At 33.0% G+C, this 17,551-nt stretch overlaps 1 protein-coding gene across 1 annotated transcript in view; it reads right to left on the reverse strand.

Annotated features, from left to right (window-relative positions):
- Positions 1-16,994, reverse strand: part of LOC128558050 (tyrosine aminotransferase-like) — a 30,689-nt gene extending 13,695 nt beyond the window's left edge. Inside the window, exons 1-6 of the mRNA XM_053546830.1 lie at positions 15,779-16,994; positions 14,602-14,775; positions 10,746-10,850; positions 8,246-8,304; positions 7,186-7,359; positions 6,491-6,682 (exon numbers count right to left, since the gene is read on the reverse strand). Coding sequence (XP_053402805.1) covers positions 6,491-6,682; positions 7,186-7,359; positions 8,246-8,304; positions 10,746-10,850; positions 14,602-14,775; positions 15,779-15,848 — 774 coding nt within the window. The 5' untranslated portion in view covers positions 15,849-16,994. The remainder of the gene's footprint in view (positions 1-6,490; positions 6,683-7,185; positions 7,360-8,245; positions 8,305-10,745; positions 10,851-14,601; positions 14,776-15,778) is intronic.
- Positions 16,995-17,551: the final 557 nt, after the last annotated feature.

Here is a 17,551-nt window from a genome sequence, read left to right on the forward strand (position 1 = left end):
TCTTAGTGATTTCTGAGCTGCACCTTGCATGCAGTGTAAAAATATATTCTTTTTCATTTTGAATTAATCCTGGAGCTTTCTAACTTGGATAATTGAAAAGCCTTATTTGAACTTCGTTGCATTACATTTTGTAATACATGAAATAATTACCAAGATAATGCCTCAACAGTGCCCGAATCAGAAGAATTAATAGCTCTCACTGTTATTTGAATACTCTTAAGCAAAACACCATTCTATCATGTTTTATAAAGGCTTTAATGCTCATTATGTTAACTCATTAAGGCCTCACCAAATTAAAAAGTTGTTCATCGGATTTGCCGCTCGTATATTTTCAGAACGTTTTTGGCTAATTGCGCTCGCCCCATTGGAAAAAATCAATCCAAAATTTTTTGGTGCGCTACTTTTTACGGACGTAAAAGTGTATAAATGCTTATATAATTCCAGTCCTAGATTTTCTCAGATGGATTTTAATCAAAATAAATACATACTACGCACACATCGTCTATAATAAATCATAACACTTATATTTAGTTGCATTAAAGTTGTTTCCCCTTGATGCAGTTACGCCATTTTCTTCAAATGTTTACCAAATTACATGCTACAAAAATTGATTTATTTCATTGAAAAGTGGATGGAGAAAAGCATACTAATTTATTTGATAACATCAATCTACATTATTTTGGTAAGGGTAAATACTTATTGATGCATGTCACTTATCTTTTTTCTGTTTTTTTTCTGTCCAAATGATAAGCATTTGCATATGAAAGTTGGTGGGGTAAGGAATTTACATTATCACAGCAGTTTCGCCACAAGAGTACACAGCATGTATGCAGCAGGAGTACACAGCATGTACGCCGCAGGACTCGGGCCAGGAGTACACAGCATGTACGCCACAGGAGTACACAGCATGTATGCGGCAGGAGTACACAGCATGTACGCCGCAGGAGTACACAGCATGTACGCCGCAGGGGTAGTACACCGCAGGCTCATTTGCATGTGAAAAGTGTATGTGCCGGGTACATGCTGCGTACTATTTCCCGCATACTAAATTCCTCCAGCGTACATCCTGTGTACTATGTAGTCCACAGCATGTACGCAGCAAGTAGTACGCGGCAGAGCTCATTTGCATGTCAAAAGTGTACTACAAACGTACTATCGGTGTATGTGCGGTGTATATCCCGCGTACTATTGATTTCAGTACACATCATGTACGTATCATATACGCTGTATGTACACAGCAAGAGTACGCAGCAGGCCTTTTTCTTCTGTAAGGGTAAAGAGATCTGCACATCTTAAGCTGACTTTTAAAACATTACTTCAAATTTAATGTGTCAAATGTTTTAATATCATATTTCATCTTAAGGAGGTAGGTTACCTTGATATTTGTAAGTGCGCATGTCCAACCGGAAGCTAACGTGACGATTTACGACGACGTTTACGACAAACTAAATGTGTTTGTATATCCATTCTTCTGGAAATAAATCTTGAACCTGCCTCCGATCTTATGTTTAATGGTTTAATAATGCAGAAATAATGAATGAATTGCCGCAGAAACGCTTCAAAACATTGTTGCCTTAAATGACGTCATTGACGTCATGGCGTTACGTGTCAGTTACCGCGCAAAATTAATAGCTTTTATTTTGAAAGTACGTTATTCTGTGCCTTTTCTTTATTTGAACTATTTTTAAACAGCCATTATTTGCTGAAATACTTTTTATTAGTCTTTTGCTCTGAAAAATGATCAATATTTTGCTTCTTTTATGTAATTATATTGCAATGTTATGCGGAATGTAAGAAAATGGATGATGGTAACTGATGTGATTGGGAATATAGATGGCTGAAAGGTAACTTATTACGGTCATTTACAAACAAAAATTGGGCAGTTTGATTTGTTATACCTATTTCCCAGTTTCCGTTGATAATTTGTTACTTAAATACTAAAACTAAGCTCTAAAATTGTTAAAATTTCAGTATAAAATTGTGGTGTCTTGAATTAAATTGATGTTACCATGGAAACGAAGCCCGTGACCTATATGTCTAATTGTAAAATTCAAAAGCGTTGACACTGGTCTATTTAAGGAACACAGCTTCGGCTTTTTATTTTCATTTCAACAATATCCATGAGAATAATAGCAGCATGCAGAACGATTTTTCAATAAAAATGTCAGACGACGGGCACTGCTGTAAGTATTTTAAGCTGTGAAATTTGTTAAATTAACTGTAATTCATAAGAAAATATTACTAACGTTAGAAATAAGATGTTTTAAAGCTACATTAACAAGAAAGATAATTTTATATAATATTTCTTATAAGAAATTACAATAAAAAGCAACATATAAGCTATTTTAAACATCTCTGTTGCCATGGTTACTCTAAACTTTAAGAAAAACATAGTACCATGTAAAGTTCTTGGTATTTTGCTAATCATATTACCCAAATATTCCATGTTGGTCAATAACAGAATGGCACTGAAGCCGTCGAAAAACCCGTTTTCATACATAATTGTTGAAAAATGAGAGAAAATGCGTTACCATGGAAACACGAGCCCCAAGACATATACATTTTAAGCTTTTATAAGAAAGCTTATGCGCATACTAGTAAAACTATTAATTATGCAGACTTCTACGGATAACAATGAAACCAAAATACACTGAAAAGTGTTAAATATCTGTATTTTCCTTCTTCTTTCTATATAAAATACCTTAAGAGGGTCATGTACTTCAAACCTGGATAAAAATTGTACTTGAAGGGACAGAGATAAACGGAACTGAAATTGTAGCAGTCAAAACATTAAATTACACAAAATACAAAAAATCACTGCGGTTCAATTAATTTGAATTTACCCTGGTAACAAGGTAACCTACCTCCTTAAGAGAGATAGACATGTTACTGTTATCATAAATTAACTCATTGGTTGTCATTAATTCATAAAACGATTTTCATTTCCATATGTCAAGTCAAGGTTTTAATGTTATCTGGAAAAAATGATGTTACGCCATTACTTCCGGTTTATCAAATGATCAGAACTAACTTAATGGTGGTGGTGGTGGTGTGGGGGGTGGGGAGGGGGGAAGGGGGGCGGACTTATTTTCATGGTCGAGTTTATCCACAAAATTAAATACCAAAGAACAAGTAAAATTCCCATTCATTTTATGCTGAAAAGTTGAACCACAAATTCATATCCTTATGAAGTAGCTCTTGTGCCCATAAAATTAACCTTTAGCCAGCTGGCGGCAAGTGATTTTGCCTTTGCGACCAGTGCAGACCAAGATCAGCTTGCACATCCATGCAGGCTGATCATGGTCTGCACTGTTCGCTATTCAGTCATTAAATTTTTAGTGAATACCCCTTTGAATAATACGTGGTACTGCCAAGATTGAATGATAACCAGTCCATTTTAGAAATTAAGCAGGGTAAAGGTTAAAGGATTCACAGTATAACAGGCTGTGTCCTTTAATTTTGACAATATTATCAAAAAAAGCTTACATCAAAATTTCCCTATAGAGGGACACCAATTTGTTAAACTGTATGAAATTTGGCTTTGTGAGAGTGTTTGATGTTACTGACAACTTGTGTTGAGTTCGAAAGCATTCAGTCCAAAAGTTGCTGGAAAAAAACAGCTTACATGGAAATATTCTCCCTAAAATTTACTATAAAGAAAAAAGCACTTCTACAATTTTCATAACATTTTATGTGATAAATTAGAAATTTAATACAAAAAATAAAAATTTACAAGTAGATCAACAAAGCTATATCACTCACAGCTGTATGATATGCAATGAATGATATGGATTTTATCACATGTTTTTCAGTGAATGATCAAAATATTAGAGTGAAACATATCTGGTATTTTCACAGTGAAAGATATTTCTTTTCACTGGTTAGGAACTATAAAGTGGGTAACTTAAGTCAAAACATAAAATAAAAAGAAATTTGTTTGTTTTATATGTAAGATCAAAATATCTTTCACTTGTGAAAATACTGCATCTAGTATTCACCCGTGAAAGATATTTCAATCTTACTTACACAGAAACAAACAAATATCCTCAATTATATCCTACTCATAAAACACAGTATACTGTCACCTAGCATTTAATCCATAGAGGGAATTGCAAAGCGACAAAAAATCGGGATCGATCCCTCTACGGTAACATGCGATATACCGAGTGAGATATACACTATCTAATTAAAATATGTGTCCTTCCGGCATGAGCACAGAGCATCTGACTTTGGATTTTTTGAAAGAATTATTACGGTATGCTTTTTCCTCGTACCTAATAAGCATCCACATAACTTAACCGCAACATCTTTCACATCAGTACAAATATGGGCAGTGTTTTTTTTTTTCCAAAATCTACCTTTAAAATGATACGGAATCGATCCCTCTGCAGTAACATGCGATATACCGAATGAGATATTTACTGTCGAATTAAAAAATGTGTCCTTCCATGCTGTCATTAGACTGTTCTTTTCAAATGTTATGGGATAAGTTGAAGTTGGATCGATTCCCAATTGAGGCATTGTCTTTTTTCATATTAAAGATAGCACAAACAAGCCTTATTTTTTAATCCATAGTAAAAAATAATGTATAATGTTCATTCATGATTTGCTGATAATTTATAGATGCTCATATCTGCTTGCTTCTTTTTAAAAATGAAAAATAATATTAAGGTGTCATTTTGGAGTTGTGCCCCTTTAATGCTTTTCAACTATAGATAATTTAATAATGTAACATACCGGTACATCTGTTTTCATTGTAATGATGAACAATTTCACCTTGACTGGTGTAATCATAAAATCAAGTCTATTCAAAGCAAATGGTTATCTGCATAAATGTCTGTTTGTTTCGAATGAAATCATCTACAACATTTCAAATACTTATTAAGACTGCAGTAAATTTTCCTGTCTGTATGTCATATACTATTAGAGCAGTGCTCTATAAAAATTAAAAAATCTTAATTCAAGGGCCATAATTCTGCTGTTACTCGGTAAAAGCAAAAACAAAGCCTAAAGTACAAACCTTTGTATGGTGATTAGCATTCTTGCACAGATTAAAATACACTCAACCATAATTATGTGTTTGACCAGCACACATCATAAGTTTAGAAATATCTAATCTAAGAGCCATAACTCTGCTGCTTTTACTGCATAAAATCAAAACCAAACTCCATGTGCACAACTTCACATGCTGGTTAACATTTCTGTCAAGTTTCATGTCTCAAAACCATATCTTTTTGGAGCAGCATGTGACAAAAAAATTGTCACACATGGCCGTACAAACCTATATCCAATTTCCACAAGAAGGAGCATAAAATAATGTTACTAAAATGTGAAATAAATTAACTATGTTACAATCATTGCACTGCAACTTGTTACAATATTAGTATGCTTGTTTCTCATGTTTTCTTCTTCCTGTTGAAATACTAACAGTATAGAATATATCACTGGTTAGATGCAGATAAACATTAACCTTCCTGCAATTTCTAAAAGAACTTTCCATTCAATTTGGAAGTACCATTACTTAAAGGTGCTACAAACACTGATAAATGCAAACAGTCATCTTATCACACTGCAAGATTCAATGATCAGATCTACATGTCACCAAGCAAATTATCGTGTCAGCATGATAGCTTAAATTGAAATCTGTGACCATTAGGAAAATGACCCGCCCTGCACATTTTTTTGACAGCAACATTGGGATAATAAGGTGGTAAGCACTGGCCAAACATCATTTTAGCTAGCAATAATTTACATTTACATGCATATAATATTATAAATATTTAAACTGACGGCAAGTTAAGTTAAATTCAATTTATATTACTCATATCAATCATTAAAGTTACAAAAGATTTTCATGTTTCACAATGAAATTTCGTGACAGAAATTCGTGACAAATTATGTTATTTTGACATTTACTAATCTGATATGAATTTAATTTTGTCATGCTCTCTTAATTATTTCATGTAAGCTAATGTTTATAAGGTTACGTAACTGTAATGTAAGTATTTGTGAGAATAATTCTGGATTCAGATTGATCAAAAACCAATTATTACTAACAATTCATATACCCACTAATTAACTGCTATTTCAGCCAAATGAAATTCATCCATTCAGAATTAAATCAATAACTATTCATACATGAAAAAATTGTTCATCTAAAAAGAGATTTTAGAATGTAGCTATTTGTTTTTCGTTGCTATAATTATCTACAACAATGTCACAGTGGAAAACCTGCTTTAAGCTAAGGAGACCAGTTAGTCATGAGCTTGTTCAATCACAGAGCTGAAAGCATTTGCCCTCCACCTCCGATTTAAGTAAAGAAGTTGGCATTTACTTGCACAGAACAGATTTGCGCTTATTCATAATCCAAGAACAACGTTTATGTTAACTTCTATCATAACATAACTGAAATAATTAATGTTGAAAAAAAATGGGACTTCACCCAAAACAAACAAACAAACAGTGGTTTAAAAATTCAAACTTAACTTACAAAATGCTCATATATTTCATCAGCAATGACTGGAACTTTGTAAGTTTCACAGATCTTGAGAAAATCCTTCAAGTGCTGTTTGGAGAATACACTTCCACAGGGGTTGGAAGGGTTATTGAGGATGATGGCTGCAGTATGATCATCTATGAGCGACTCCAGGTGATTCAGATCAACTTCCCACGATTTCTCTGGCTGTAATAAACAGTGCCAACATTCGGTATTGTTTTTTTTTTTTTTTCAAAATATCAAGATACTGTATCACCGTTTATAAATTTCTGTCCTATTTATATCATAATGAATTGGAAAATCTTGCCTGCATGGTTAGCTCAGACCCAATCAGAAGGCTGCAGGTTTGAACAATTGGAGGAAGTTTAAATCCTGGGAGTGACATATGTTTTCTGTAATGACTGAAGACGACATCATCATGTTGAAACAAATCCACCTCTGGTTCATGTGGGGAAGTTGTCAGTTACTGAGTTACTATTTAGGGATCCTAGAAAAATGGTTCAGTTAACTGGCATCCATATATTTTAACTGAAATAAGGTTGAAAATAAAACGCATTTGTGTAAGTAAAAAAAGCATCTAAGAAATATTTTTGGGAAGTCTTACTACAAAAATATACAATCATGTAATTTTGATATAAAAACAACAAATAAACTAGAAATTGTAAATACTACAATAAAGTGTGATATACCAGTAGACTGTAGTGTTTGACTTGGATACCCAATGACTCTGCTAATGTTTTATATATGGAGAAACCAGGTCTCGGTATCAAGATGTTCTGTCCTGGGTTTGCCAGGCATGTTATGCATAAATCCAGGGCCCCAGAGCAACCACTCGTCAGGATGATGTCCTGAAACATAAAAAAAAAAAATCAGTACTGTGGAATCATTTAATTTCACAAATTTAGTTGAAACAGCTATTGCATGGGGATCATGAAATCATGAATTTTAGCTTTTGCACATACAATCATTTATATAATGAATGGAAATTTTACTTGTTCCTTGGGACTGAATTTCGTGCATTGACTTTACTATGAAATCTGCCAAAACTAGTCCCTCACAAATATAAATGATTTCTCAGTATACTTCTTTTAATCAAAAGCTGTGGGTATTCCAAAAAATGCCTTTGACATTTGACATGATTGGACGGTCTTATGCACTTATGCATACATACCATTTAGCCTTTTTGATGATTATGTGAAGCTCAAGGAACACCTCGAGCATGCTAAACAAAATTTAAAATACGGTTAAGCATTTGTCTGGTAAATATCATGTGTAGGTTTAACAAATATGCATACTGCAATGAATGTGATTTCATCATAAATGTCAGATTTAAAAGCAGAGTGTTGCATCACATTCTTTATATATAAACACTGGACTAAATATAGAAACTGCATGACCTTTATAACAAGTTCTAATTCTTCACTGAAATGCCACGTCCAAATTCACCGATTTTCTGAAACATTCTAAGTCTGAAACTTAAAGATTTTAAATGTATAAAATTTCAAGTTCCCATAACTTCTTTGTTGATCCCCTAATACTGGTGAAGCTTGGCACAGTTCATTGTTATAGTACATACTACATATATTTCAAAACAGTTATTAAAATCTGTACAAAATATAATTGGGCACTTCAAAGTTATTCAGACATCGTATGAAGTGACGTAAAGATCTGGGCAGCTAACTTAAGTATGCATTTTACTCTCTTTTCAAGAAGATCGCTTTATAGTTAATATCTGAATAGTTTTATTACTTGCCTCAATTGTGACTTCTCGTAAGATAATAACTTGCCACGCTCTCTAGCATTATAACCTGAAATTACAAGGACAAATTTAAAATAAATTTTATTTACAGAACTATTCAGATGACTAAATTCAAAACCCTCATACTAATTTAATGAATGTTTTGTTCAAAAAAAATATATAATCAAGAGTTAAATAGTGCAATTTTTTAATGTCATTTCAAAAAAAACCAAAAATACAGACAGCATGAGTCTCTGATTAATAAATTGATACAGTTTACTCTTCATGAAAGTACTTGTCTTATACAATTACATTGTAATAGCATATTATGCTCTCAGCTGACAGTCTCAGTGAGAAAAAGCATTGTTTGAAGAGTGTTTATTTAAAAGAAAGTTATCTAAACTGGCAAACATATTTGTTGACTTTTTCTGTGGAATTTGCTGTTGTATTAATCAAAGAAATTCAATCCAAGAAAGCAATAAAATTCTAATTCATTTAAATGTTCAAACGCCAAAATCCACAAACTTATATCTCAACAAAATAGATCTAGCTGTTTTGGACAAAATAATGAAATTTCCTGGCCACACCATGAGAAAACAAACATAATGCAATTGCGACCAGCATAGATCCAGACCAGCCTGTGCATCTGCGCAGTCTGGTCAGGATCCATGCTTTTTTCCTTTCAAAGCCTACTGCAATTAGAGAAACCATTAGCGAACAGCATGGATCCTGACCAGACTGCGCGGATGCGCAGGCTGGTCTGGATCCATGCTGGTCGCAAATGCACTATGTTGGTTTTCTCATGGCGAGGCTCAAACAATGAAATTTCCTTGCAAAATCAATGGATTTAACATTAATACATCATTGCATAAAATCTGACACATACTTTGATCATGAGTGAAACAGGCACTTACTGTCATAATGTACATTAGTGTATTTTCACAGTATGCAAATCTGAGGGCTTAAGGAGGTAGGTTACCTTATTACCAGGGTAAATTCAAATTAGTTGAACTGCAGCAATTTTTTGTATTTCGTGTAATTTAATATTTTAACTGCTACAATCTTAATTTCATTTATCTCAGAGTGTCCCTTCAAGTACAATTTTTATCTAGGTTTGAAGTACATGAACCTCCAAAGGTATTTTATATTGAAAGAAGGAAAATATGGATATTTGACACTTTTCAGTGTATTTTGGTTTCATTGTTATCGATCCGTAGAAGTCTGCATAATTGATAATTTTACTTGTATGCGCGTTAGCTTTCTAATATAAGCTTAAAATGTATATGTCGCGAGGCTCGTGTTTCCATGGTAACGCATTTTCTCTCATTTTCAAACTACCAAGTATGAAAACGGGTTTTTCGACGGCTTCAGTGCCATTCTGTTAATGACCAACATGGAATATTTGGGTAGTAGTATTAGTAAAATACCAAGCACTTTACATGGTACCCTATTTTTCTTAAAGTTTAAAGTAACCATGGCAACAGAGATGTTTAAAATAGCTTTTATCTTGCTTTTTTTCGTAATTTCTTATAAAAAATATTGAATAAAATTATATAATTCTTGTTGATGAAGCTTTAAAACATCTTATTTCTAATGCAAGTAATATTTTTGTGTTATTTGCATTTTTCAAACAAATTTCACAGCTTACAATACTTACAGCAGTACCCGTTGTCTGACATTTTTTATGGAAAAATTCTTCTGCATGCTGCTATCATTCTCATTCAATGATATATTGTTGAAATGCAAATAAAAAGCCGAATCTGTGTTCCTTAGATATACCAGTGTCAACACTTTCAAATTTTACATTAGATTTATAGGTCACGGGCTTCGTTTCCATGGTAACATCAATTTAATTCAAGAAACCACAATTTAACTACTGAAATTTGAACAATTTTAGAGCTAAGTTTTAGTATATAAGTAAAAAATTATCAATGGAAACTGAAAAAAGGTATTACAAATCAAACTGCCCAATTTTTATTTGAAAATGGCCGTATTAAGTAACCTTCATCAGACTATATTCCCAATAATATCAGTTACCATCATCATTTTCTTACATTCTGCATAAAATTTCATTATAACTACATAAAAGAAGCAAAATATATATTGCTCATTATTCAGAGCGAAAGACTCATTAAAAATATTTCAGCAAATTTTGGCTGTTTCAAAATAGTTCAAATAAAGAAAATGCACAGAATAACGTACTTTCAAAATAAAAGCTATTCATTTTGCGTGGTAACTGACACGTAACGTCATGACGTCATTTTAAGGCAACACTGTTTTGAAGCATTTCTGTGGCAATTTATTCATCATTTCTGCATTATTAAACCATGAAGCATCAGATTGGAGACAGATTTATGATTTTTTTTTCAGATACAAACACATTTAGTTTGTCATATTGAACGTCGTCGAAAATCATCACGTTAGCTTCCGGTTGGGCGTGCGCACATACAAATATTAAGGTAACCTACCTCCTTAACATAATTTCTTGCACTGAATACTTTATATAAATACCTGTAGATGGACCATAGCCATTGTACTTGTGTTGTCTGATAGACTTTATAACCGATGTCTCGATTTCTTCTGGTACCTTCAGATTACCAAACACTGTCGGATCACCTTAGAGACAAGTATGGTAAATCAAATTGAGCAAATAAATCATTCTACATGGCATTATAATACCGTAATGTAATACAATATACTTAAAATCATTAATGAGCCACTCCATGGGAAAACCAACATAGTGGGTTTGCGACCAGCATGGATCCAGACCAGCCTGCGCATCCACGCAGTCTGGTCAGGATCCATGCTGTTCGCTAATGGTTTCTCTAATTGCAGTAGGCTTTAAAAGCGAACAGCATGGATCCTGACCAGACTGTGCGGATCCATGCTGGTCGCAAGCCTACTATGTTGGTTTTCTCATGGCACGGCTCAATTTTTGTTTAATTTATCCTTTAAACAAGATTTAGCAACACAATTTTTTAGCTAATTTTAGAAGCTGGTTGAAAGCATTTATCATCTCACGAAACTGTTTTCAATGCAATTTGTTTAAACCTTTGTCAGGGGCATAGGGTGATCAATTTAGATGTTACTCAAGGGGGGAGTGTGGGAGGAGGAATCCCCTCCTCAAGCGGGGTCCGGGGAGCCTCCCCCGTGGCAATTCTAGAGCAAAGAAATGGAAAGGGTGACTTCTGGTGACTTTTCTAACCAAAACTATGCTCCTTCAGTTAAGAACAAAATATTCACAAACGGCTCGGAATGTAAAGAAAAGTCTACATAAGCTGATAAACGTTGCAAGTGGGTACTGACATTTTGGAAGGACTTGGACGAGGCTGTCTTAGTTTTACTCAGGACAAAATTTGTTATTCGCAGATTAACAACACGAGTTTGTTTTCCAAACTTATTTGTTGTATACAAAATTTGCAATTTACATTTTACATGGAAAGACAAGAGCATTAATTTTCATATAAACAACATTAGAGTAATAATATCAATGACGACCCTTTCTGCGAGATTGCACGCTGACGTCCTTCACCAAAAACATGAACAGAATGGTCACGTTCCAAAAATTGTTTCAAAATTGATGCCAAAACTTTGAAAAAGAACATTTAATTATAGCTTTAACTAATTTTTCTGGCATCAAAGATCACAAAACACGACTGAATGAATTTTCACTGGAGTTAAAATATTTTAAACAAAAACCAGGAACTGTATTTTAATCGGAAGGCGAATTATAGTTGAACGTGGGCAGGCCTTTTGACTTTTCTGTTACAGGATGACAAAAAGATCAATATCTTGACATTTATTTTGTTTTTCTAATACTCCTAGAAAGCAAATCAGTTATTTTTGTAGCAAGCTATCGTAAAATGTAAATATAAGAATTGAATGCTATTTTTTGTGCGTTCATATATGGGTATAATAAACCACACTGGAAGGCTTCTTGCTAATCATCCAAGAATCGCCAGCGTGATTCATTAATTTGCGAGAAGTACCATATAAACGCACAGAAAATATTATTAAATTCTTAAATAAAGTACACATGTGTTCATACATGTTACAATGGAATATATGCAAATCACCTTGCAGTAAATACTCTAAAATGCCTAGGAACTGATCAGACTGCTGAGGACAAACTTTGACTTACCCACAGTTTCAAATTTACAGACAAAATGATGAAGCTATTTCATCAGATTCTTATTTCATTCTTCAACTAAATTTACAGTAAATTCTCTTTTTAATATTGCATTTATAGGAAAATGTTGTAAGCATTAATTAGATTGATTTCTAGATCAAGTTAATTACTAAAAGTTATTGTTTGCCCTTTGTTGCATGTTTTTGATATCACAATAATTTACAATTCCCGCAAAATGTATCACTACATTCTTGGAAACAATCAAGTAAATAATGATTATAACAGAGACAAAAGTCTTTTGACAGATGTTTAGGCTGAAATATAAAATCTAAATTCATGAAACAATAATAAAGGAAATGTCTAGACAATATAAATAATTAAATATTTGCTGGTTCTGAGTATTTGTTACACAGATAGACAGATAGTTTATTCAAACAAAAGGCAATAATATATGCACATATGTGTATCCTAGGTTTCTAAATTACATTCTGGTACTTATAACATGTGTAATGTTAAGTTCTGCTCAACCCAGGGCTAGAAGCCGGGGCTAGAGGGCTTGCACTTCCACTACCGTCCATGAACAGGCTCATTTAAACTGAGCCTGCAAGATTTTCGTTTATGTTGTGTTTGGCGACCGAAATCGAGGTATTACTGTATTTCAAAGGTATTGAGGTGTAGGATGTATAATTATTTCGTGCGTTAAATAATTTTTATTGTATTTTTTCTGCAAACAATTTTGGGAAATGAGTGTAAGGGCATAAGAAGAAGGTGGCTGAAGTTGAAATTTGGTTTCTTTCTACTACCCTCTACCTCGACGGGGGAGTGATGTAGGGTGAGTAGGTGCTTTGCAGTATAGTGACCCGGAAATATATATTCATAACTGTATGTTTTCCATGTAGAAATTAATGAATTGATAGTTTATATGACTGAAATTGAGTGTTATACTATGGCAATGCAGATAACAAAGCCTAAATGTTAATTTATGAATCTGTTTTATTTGCTCCCGTTGATTCTCTTTGATTATGGGATAGATAATTTATTTTTGTTTAGGTTTAATAATGCTTGGGAATTCATACTTGTTATAGACACTGTTGTTTATCCTTCCAAATTTAACTAGTGATGGACAATTGCCGTTAAGAAGATTGTTCTTATGGTCAATAGCAGCTATAGTATATATGCATCTGAAATCATAATATATGTCTTTCGAATTTTAAATGTATTTAGATTTAAATATGTATTTACAATAACAAGTGCAAGTGGAGCAAGAAATTTTTTTTTTTTTATAAATTTTGATCGAAATTTTGATAAAAGAGCAACAGCAGTCTGCCGTCACAAAAATTATAACAAAGTCACTTAGCACCAAGACAACAGCATTAACTCATAATGCTATGACATGTTCCCAACCTAATACCCACTCCTGATCAGTTTTATATTGCTTCTATGGAGTGTTTAGCCTGTTATATTTTTTATTTTTTTATTTTTAAATGTTACTCAGCCGAGTAACTGAGTATGCCACGCTACGCGTATGTATGTATTAAATGTCACTTCAATAAAAAGTTCTCTCAGCTATTCTTGATTACTCCTTCCCAGACTTCTGACCAGTCCCTGCACCTTGGTAAGGGATTCAAACCTTCAGCCTGTAGACCAAGAGTCCAGGAGAGACTAATCAGAGAGACTATTAGGTAGAGATCAAGCATGACAACTTACTGTTTGCTTTAAAGCTGAATTAACCTTTAGCCTGCTAAATTTCTATAATGGACTGGTCCATTCTTCAATTTGGGCAGTACCATTTATCAACTGAAGGGGTGTTTACAGTGTAGACCATGATCAGACTGCACGAATGTGCAGGCTGATCTTGCATGGTCTGCACCGATAGCAAAGGCAGAATCACTTGCTGCCAGCAGGCTAAAGGTTAAAGTAGTGGACCTGTAATGCCAATTAACAATTTCTTTACAATTACATAAGATTCTCTACATTTGAAATTTCAAATTTTGTAGCTGATACAGAAAACCCAGTGCAATTAAGCTTCGTTAAAGGTATTTGCAAAAAAAAACCATATCCCATAAAAAAGCTGTCAAAATTACAGGTCCATTACTTTTGACAAGAACTTGACTGCAGTCACAATACATATCTAAATGACCAGACTGACAGTCACCTCCTTTCTATGTCCCGGTAATTAATAATAAATGTCAGCAAAATAAATCTGCCTATTTGAACATGAATAACAAGGAATATTACCTATAGAAAGTGCAATCATATCCTTCTTTGGATTTGGCGTCAGCTTCATTCCATCGACGATACTTCTAATTGGGTTAAATGTATTCCGAGCAATATCCGACGCCTGAACTTTCCAGCTTGTGCATAATCTCTTACGTTTCGTCGGTGGCTCCATTTTCACTGCACCTCCTTTCACTGTGAAATAAATGTTACAGTGAAACAGAATTACATTTTTAACGTTATGTAAGAGATTAAAAACTAAGCATAAGCCTCATTAGAAAGCAAAATAAGGTCAAAATAATGTTGATAGTGAATGGATTAAGAGATTAAAATATCTAAACCTTTTACTATTGGATCTTTTATCACTACAAATGTATCAGTCTGGATTATTATAAAATCTTGGCAAAGCCTTGACTGCAGTAGTTTTCCTTAAAGAATAAATTCAAGGTTTTCCATGACTTTAAAGCAATTTCAGTGCTTATTTATTAATTTGACTACCTTATATATCGATCAATACCCACAAGAAAAACATGACTCTGTCACTCGGTATAATTATGCTTTAAAGACACATCTGACAGTTTCCTATAATTTTCTTTTATAATTCCCAAAAAATTTCCTACAGACAGAATTTCTTTAAACTTTATGTACTGAGAATCAAGTTTAAAACGGAAATATGTATTTAATTAAAAATCATAGGAGTTTTATGATGAAAACCAACTGCAAAGTTTTCATTGAAGAACAACAATGTATATAAACTTGAAAAAAAAGCGGTGAAATAAAACGGAAATATATTTTTTTTAAAAAGATGTTGCAAAGTGTGAAACTTGAAATAATTTGCCATTAATGATGCTGCAGGAAGTGTGAAACTTAGAATTATCAAACATGCTACAAATGATATCGCAAAACATGCTAAGCTTAAAATAATTTGCCATTAATAAAGTCGCAAATATGTTCAGCTTAAAATAATTTGCCATTAATGAAGTACCGGTAGCAAATATGTTCAGCTTAAAATAATTTGCCATTAATGAAGTCGCAAATATGTTCAGCTTAAAATAATTTGCCATTAATGAAGTCGCAAATATGTTCAGCTTAAAATAATTTGCCATTAATGAAGTCACAAATATGTTTTCAGCTTAAAATAATTAATTTTGCCATTAATGATATTGCAAGAAACTGAATCAAACAGAAAAGAACTTACTATGGTGTAAGGTATGGTGACCATGGCAACAATCTCCATTTTGAGCATTTGCTTCAGAATCATTTTCCATTTTTGATAAAATATAAATAAATAACACTGTATGCCAGCTAATAAATTCCAAATAGCTTTTCACAAACCAACTGTTGATCAACCTGATACAAACTGGCTTATATATCTTTAAATGGTATTATGTTTTTGTAAACTTGTCCTTTATTCAGGTTAGTAAGACAGACAAATGTATTATCAACATGTCAAAATAATGAATTCTTATTATAAATGTTTTAAAGTGTCTTCATTAAGAACGTTGGTTGTTTACAGCTTAACACACACATTAAATCGGTCAAGCTATTTTTATAATTTAAACAAACAAATTTGATTCAGTCTGTATAGGCTGCAAATATAATATAAAGTAGTCATATGAACATTTGCCAAAAATATAACTTGATAAATTTAATGGCACAAAAAATAGAAACAGACCATAATATTATGATGGTTACCATTCCAGTTTACAGATAAAAATTCCACTGATACTTTGACAAAATGGAAAAATAACTGTACAATATGTATTTATATATATAAAAAAGAAGCATGAAGTTGCAAGTAAACAAAAGGATGCCTGCTAAGTTGCAAATAACAATTTACCCTGCTAAATTTCTAAAATGGACTGATCCATCATTCAATTTGGGCAGTACCACTTCTTATTCAAAGGGGTGTTCACTGAAAATGTACTGACTGTATAACGAATAGTGCAGGCATGGAGGTGCAGGCTGATCTTGGTCTGCACTGGTCGCAAAGGCAAAACCACTTGCCGCCAGCAGGCTAAAGGTTAACTATACATCCGAACTCATGGGATTACGCTATGTAAGCATAGTTATGATGAAAACAAATTCATATTTTGATATCTGCACAGTGTTTCACCATGATACACAGTAAATTCAAGGATGAGGAAAGAAGACATTTTATAAAACAAAAAGCAAACGAACTGAAAGCCAGTTTTTTTTGTCCAAAAATAAACATAAATCTACAGTTTATAATATTATATAATAATGTTAAAGAAAGATCATTTTATACCTCACTATTTAGATCTGGAAGATAAATAGGCTATTCATAAGTTTAACCGACAATGCACTGTGACTATTATGCTTAATTCAATACAATTGCGATACTGGTCTGCACTGACTGTAAGAAATTCAGTCGATAATTTTACTGTAATATTAATATGTTAGTTTTGTATATCTACACATACATCAGTTTTCAAAAGTATTTCAGTTTGCTACTTTTGCGGGGTTTGAAATTACCATTTCAGCAGTGGGGATCATGCAAGTGAGGGGTGGGGGAGCTATTGATTTCCTTACCAGTAGGTACTTGCAGTGTATGTGCATGATACTCAAAGGTGAAGGACAATTTTGACAAAATTTAATGATCTTTGATGATCATACAATTTGCTTTTCTTTGTTTAAACCACAACTGTCTGCAAAAACTATTCAACATTTTGTGCAGCTAAATGAGAGAGAGATTATGCAAAACACAAATAAAAATGATCACTCTTAATCAGAATTTAATGCATGTTCCCACAGTTTCAATGCATTTTCTCTAAATTTAAAATAAAACAGATCTTACAGATGCAAGGATACACTTGTGTAAAATATTAAGGACCATTATAAATGACTTGCTTATAAAGTGGCTGTCACATTTTTGTTTTGAGGATTCTTAATTCCATCTTTTCAACAATTCTTAACACAGATAACTCAATAGCACTCTCTCGTGTTCTAT

This window comes from Mercenaria mercenaria, chromosome 6 (genome assembly GCF_021730395.1).
Source record: "Mercenaria mercenaria strain notata chromosome 6, MADL_Memer_1, whole genome shotgun sequence".
Lineage (NCBI taxonomy): Eukaryota > Metazoa > Mollusca > Bivalvia > Venerida > Veneridae > Mercenaria > Mercenaria mercenaria.